Source organism: Nicotiana tabacum, chromosome 15 (assembly GCF_000715075.1).
Source record: "Nicotiana tabacum cultivar K326 chromosome 15, ASM71507v2, whole genome shotgun sequence".
Classification (NCBI taxonomy): domain Eukaryota; kingdom Viridiplantae; phylum Streptophyta; class Magnoliopsida; order Solanales; family Solanaceae; genus Nicotiana; species Nicotiana tabacum.
In genome coordinates this window covers 113,639,111-113,645,110 of record NC_134094.1, presented here as the reverse complement: position 1 = coordinate 113,645,110, position 6,000 = coordinate 113,639,111, and the positions used below count along the sequence as shown (strand labels likewise).

Sequence of the window (6,000 nt, the reverse complement as noted above, 5' to 3'; positions counted from 1 at the left end):
AAAGGGATTTCACGGGAAAACTTGAGGTAAGTCACTTGTGATCATTGTTAGTCAATAATATTAAATTATCATTGAGTATTTTGACTAGATTACGTGTTTTTGAGGTGAAATTTGAGGAATTTAGGCCTAGGGATTTAAAAATAAGATTTGAGGATTCGAAAGTCGTGTTCATGTCGGAACTTGGTAATTTTGGTATGGGTAAACCCGATATCAAATGGGTGTTCGTATTTTGTGACCTTTATTCGATTCCGAGACGTGGGCTCAGGTCAACTTTTTGGGACGATTTTTTGATTCTTTGCTAAAGTTGTAGTTTCATTATGTAAATTAATTTCTTGTAGTTGTATTTATAGTATGAATTGCTTTTGGCTAGATTTGGGCTTTTCGGAGTCGGATAGTCAGGGGAAAGGCATTCTTATCGATTGATTGAGCGTGATTTGGGGTAAGTGACTTGTCTAACCTTGTATGGGGGAAATCCTCTTAGGATTTGGTACTGTTGTAACAATTTGTAATATGTGAGTGTCGTGTACGCGAGGTGACGAGTGCGTATACGGGCTAAATGTGGAAATTCCGGTTCTTGCTGAGTTGTCTTCTTTTAAATTCCTTAACTGAGTTGCCTTAGCATGTGTAGTTATCATGTCTAGCCTAGTATCACATGTCTACGTGGCTTAACTTTTTAGTTATCATGTCTAGCCTAGTATCACATGTCTACATGTCTTAACTCTTACTTGCAATTTGTGCAACATGCTTAGTTGAAGTACTTGCTTCCTTGATTTTGTATTCAGTCTTTAACTGTAGGATTCCTTGCCGTAAATTCGTTGTTCCATAAGTTATGAGTTGTGTATTTACTTTTGGGACTACGAGGTGATACCTCGGGAGCTCCCCGTTGCATATTTACTTTTGGGACTCCGAGGCGGTACCTCGGGAGCTCCCCGTTGCATATTTACTTTTGGAACTATGAGGCGGTACCTCGAAAGCTCCCTATGTTGTGTATTTACATTTGGGACTACAAGACGGTACCTCGGGAGTGCCGCTGTTGTTTACCTCTATTTGATGTGTTGTTACCTTTCTGTAATTCCTCATTGTTAGATTCTCAGTCGTTTCATTATATTATTATATCTTCTTCCTTGTTTCCTTTTTATTTCAGTAGGGCCCCGACCTGACCTCGTCACTACTCTACCGAGGTTAGGCTTGGCACTTACTGGGTACCATTGTGGTGTACTCATGCTACTCTTCTGCACATCGTTTTGTGAGGATCCAGGTTCTTCCTTCCAGGCCAGCTACCAGTGAGATAGCCTGTACGTAGAGACTTCAAGGTACATCTGCTAACGTCCGCAGACCTCGTAGTCCCCCTCTATCCTTATTATGTTATTTTCTTCCTTATTTTCCTTAGACTCTGATGTATAGAGACACTTAGTATTTCTTTTTAGAGCTTGTGACTTATTTCTACCGGGTTTTGGGAGTTGTAATTATGTTGAACCGCAGTTTTTATATATTTCATATGTTGAGGTTTGAGTTCAGTTTTATATTCTGTTATTCCACAAAATTGTTAGGCTTACCTAGTCCTTGAGACTAGGTGCCGTCACGACATTCTACGGAGGGGAATTTGGGTCGTGACACATTTGCAAGCTCCAATTCAAGAAGCAAATGTTATATAACAAGGAGAGGATTGCAATGAACATTTCAGTGGTATTATATATTACAATATAATTGTTGAAAAAACAATACCTTTCATATCATTTATAGTTTCCCAATATTTCTGATTCAAAAAACATACAATGTTATTCTTTTGTTTTTAACTTTGTAGGTGAACCAGTCGACTTCATCAATGTAGCTGACTCGGACATTGACTCTAGGCCTGGAAAAAGGACAATAACACTTGATGATTTTGAGCTGCCCGAGAACTTCTCACATATAGTTAAGTTCGGCGAGGTAAATGAAGATAAAACAACCCATGTCCATCAAGAACAAGGGTTCCTGGAAAACATACCTGATCCCCATTTCTCCCTTATTTCAGTTCTGGTGGAAGCACTTTTGCTGGAACTCCTCCAACTTCAACATCAAGCATATATTTATTGGGGTTATTAGCGACGATGTTGATCCTGATTTATTGGAAAAATTTAATAAATGGTTATATTTAGGTACCGACACGGTTTCAAAGAGGTTAGATTATACACTTCTTCGTATTATCGAGTGCAAAGAATTTATGGATTTCCAATTGCAACTACATTTTAATTGTACTTGCTATGTCTTTAAATAGGAAGAAACTATAAAAGATAACCAGCTCAACCCGTGGTTTGATCTTGGAGTGGAGAAAGTTCAAAAAAAGGACTGGTTTTATACTTTGGCACATCTCGAGCAAATTCTCAACAATACGGTACACTCATACCCAGACAGAATTTAATGATTAGCTGAAGTATTATGTTATTTTAGATATCTGTGGATTTTTTGTTTGAAAATTGTAGTTAAATTGTATGCAGCAGTGAGAAATAATGAAATCTGTTTTTTTTTCCAGCACATTGATATTATTTTATATTATTTGAGGAAGAGAGGAAAGTATGGTCCTGAAAACAGAACACGGTTTACAACCACTAGCTGTATGTTCAAGACTAGAATAGAACAAATTTATGAGAGGTACAGTAATGCCTCTGCCGATAGGAAGCTTGCTGTTGTCAAACCCCAGGACGTCGTATCAGAATAAATATTGGGGTACCGATTACTTGCAAATATTGCATGGGACAAAGTTGATTTTGTGATTATGCCCATAAACATTGTTGAGAAATTCCATTAGTTGTTGGATGTGTTTGACATCACCGATAGGGTTCTATATGTTTATGATTCTATGGTCTCTTCACAAACTTGTTGAATATGTTGTCGACAAGTTTGCTATTATGATTCTTCCTCTACTTGCCATGCACCTTCTTCTATAGCAAGCGTCCAGACATAAACTACAAGAACACAAAGGCGTACATTGAAAAAGATGTTACTCACCCTCTTGACATTCAGTGGTTGGTCGGTAAGATACCCAGTAAAAAGAGGGATCACGGTATGTGCTATTTTTCCTTCAATTTAACCAATTGTATTTTACATTGAATGCTAAATCTTTTCCACTATTATTTATTGCAGTGACTGTGGTGTATACGTGGCGGCATTTGCAGAATATGTCAGCATTGGACAGCTCTCGATTTCAAAGGAAGACCTTTCTGATATTGATCAACACCGTAGACGCTATGGAGCACTCCTTTGGGATTATGCTTGGAAAAAGTAAGAGCTTGGTGCAATTAGTGAAAGTGATATGACTGGGAGATTAGCAAGAAGAAAAGGTGCACCAGCTGTGAGGGAGAGAACACGAGTCTGGAACAAAAGGAAATAGTTGCCCTTTTCAGTAGAAAAATTGTAGTGAAAGTGTTTAGTTGTAGCTGGATTGTATTAAAGTTGTAGGAAAATTGTTTATTAAGAACAATTCAGCTAGCAGATTTGTGCTACAGTTGTTTTACCTTTTGTTTTGTTATTTGTCCAGAATTCTACTACATAGAATAGAAAATATCTGTGGCTTTTTTTTTGGTTGAAAGTTGTTAGTACTTGATCTCGATATTGGTACTATATAATTTCTTTACAGCATAACTACAATTATGTCTACAACTACTATACAAAAATAATGAATCTATTCAGTTTTAGCAGTGTTGTTAGGAAAAGCTTAAAACTAATAAATAAACCCAGTTTTTGAACAAAACAATGACAAGCCAATTGCATTAAGAGTTGAAATCTATTCACCAAACATTCATTATAGGAGACAATCTTTATTCAAATTAGCAACACAATTAAACCACAACTATAATTCTCCAGAACAGAACAAATACAACTGAATATGTCTTAAAGGACAGATTATCATAAACAATACTCATTAAAAAAAAATCTTTATACTATATCAATTCGTATTTCCTTTTGGGAGCATTCCTACAAGATCTTTTGTTATGCCCTTCTTATCCGCAGTTTCCACATGAAACCTTGTACTTCTTTGCATTTATTTTATCATATGGTTTGTATCTTTATTTTTGAGGTCTCCCTGGCTGCCTTTTCCCAGTAGGTGGCATTACAACTTCTTCTGCTATATATTGCGGCACATTCCATTTGCTTTTATCAGGCAACGGGTCTACTGGTATTTCATAAGTCTGCAGAAGTCTCTCCCTCGTATAATAAGGAGAACAATAGTTTTCATAAGACTCGCTCCTGTGCCTCAAAGCCGCCAAAGCATGTGGACAAGGAAGTTCATCAAGCTGGAATTGTCCATAACTACATCTCTTGTTTTGAAGGCAAACAATGAAGCGCTTCACACCATCTATCACAGTATGGATATAATTTGTTGAAGCCCTCACCTATAATTTTATTACAAACACACAACAAGTTATCAGCTACAGATAAAAGATAAAATAACTACAATTATACAACAACATATCTATAATTATCAGTATATATTTAGTTTGATGAAATAAATGATCTGATGGTATTGGCCAAAACTTACTCTCATCTTCTGCGATAATGTCCTGTTGTCCTCCAACTCTTTGTTGTATTTTTTCCCAAGGTATGTGAACTACCCTTTGCATTCAATAACTTTTCATTAGTCCAACTTTCAAGAAGAGTCCTCATGCACTCTAATAGTTCAACTATGGGAAGCTCTCTTGCATCTTTGGTTACTGCATTCAAGGACTCTGAAAAGTTTGATGCCATCGTCCATGTTCTGTTCACCGTAGCATATACCCGAGACCATCTGTGATAGTCAATATCGTATAGGAATGCTTTAACATGTGTGTCGATCTCTTCAATTGTTGACATTCTTTCATTAAATTCATCAAGCGTGTATGATTGTGCCATGGCAAAGTACAATTCGCTTAACTTTAGATGAGCCTTCTTGATCTTTGACCTTATATTTATCCAAATATGCCACATGCAAGTATAATGTGGCATGCCGGTATAAACAGTAGATGTTGCCTTCAATATACTCTCATTTCGGTCTGAAACTACACATATATTTGGTTTTTCACCATATGCATATTTGAATTTCTCAAAAAACCACCTCCATGATGCGTCATTTTCTGAATCAACAACGGCGTATGCTAGTGGTAATATGCTACTTATCACATAGGTAGCAAAAAGAAATTCAATTTCAGCAACAGAACTTGAAAATATAAAAAATACAGTCTCAGAAACATCTTTATTATAATATTTTTACCATTAATCTACATTACCTGTTACATCCATTGTGCTAGTTGTTACCATGATTCCCCTATATGGAGACTTCAAAAAGGTTCCATCGACTACTACAACTGGCCTACAATGCTCCCAACCCTTGATGGACGTATTAAGAGCAACAAATGGATACAAGAAATAGTCATCTTCAGTCTTCTACAATTTCACTATCGACCCAGGATAAGTCTTCTCCAGAATATACAAATAAATCGGCAAGTGACTGTAGGAATCAGCAGGATGACCTCTCAAAAATTCCAAAGCCTTTTCCTTTGCTCTCCAAGCTTGCATGTATGTTAAATTCACACCATGTTCTGACAACATGTCTTTTGGTGTGTATATTGTCTTAGGATCCGCATATTTTGGCATCATCATGCTGCCAACTACCATGGCAGTAGCTTTGCATTGTATATATATGTTGTCCATCAAAAAATATATGTGCAAGCTGTTGAATTTTTGAACCTTGAACAATGCTGATTCATTTATGCTGGTGGACTTCAAGTGTCACTACAATTGTCCCCAACACATACAGGCAGTAGCTATAAAATAAAAATAATTAAAAAAATATGTGCAAATTGTAGCTACATAATACAAGGTTGTTTATGCACAACAAATTGTTTTAAACAACTTATATACAATTTATATACATAAAAACTACAACTTATACACATTATTAATTTGACAAATAAAATGTTCCTACCTTCTTGTACTAGACCTTTTTACCCTAAATTGAAACTTATTCATGACAGAATAGTATTT

At 36.2% G+C, this 6,000-nt stretch overlaps 2 protein-coding genes across 2 annotated transcripts; both read right to left on the bottom strand.

The window, feature by feature from the left end:
- Positions 1 to 4,046: 4,046 nt before the first annotated feature.
- Positions 4,047 to 4,525, bottom strand: LOC142169804 (uncharacterized). The gene is made up of 2 exons (XM_075231723.1): positions 4,520 to 4,525; positions 4,047 to 4,373 (listed from the first exon to the last, which is right to left on the bottom strand). The coding sequence occupies exons 1-2, from the start codon at positions 4,523 to 4,525 to the stop codon at positions 4,047 to 4,049; spliced, it is 333 nt and encodes a 110-aa protein (XP_075087824.1).
- Positions 4,522 to 5,631, bottom strand: LOC107808099 (uncharacterized). The gene is made up of 2 exons (XM_075231722.1): positions 5,447 to 5,631; positions 4,522 to 5,173 (listed from the first exon to the last, which is right to left on the bottom strand). Exons 1-2 carry the CDS (start codon positions 5,629 to 5,631, stop codon positions 4,522 to 4,524), a joined length of 837 nt encoding a protein of 278 aa, XP_075087823.1.
- Positions 5,632 to 6,000: the final 369 nt, after the last annotated feature.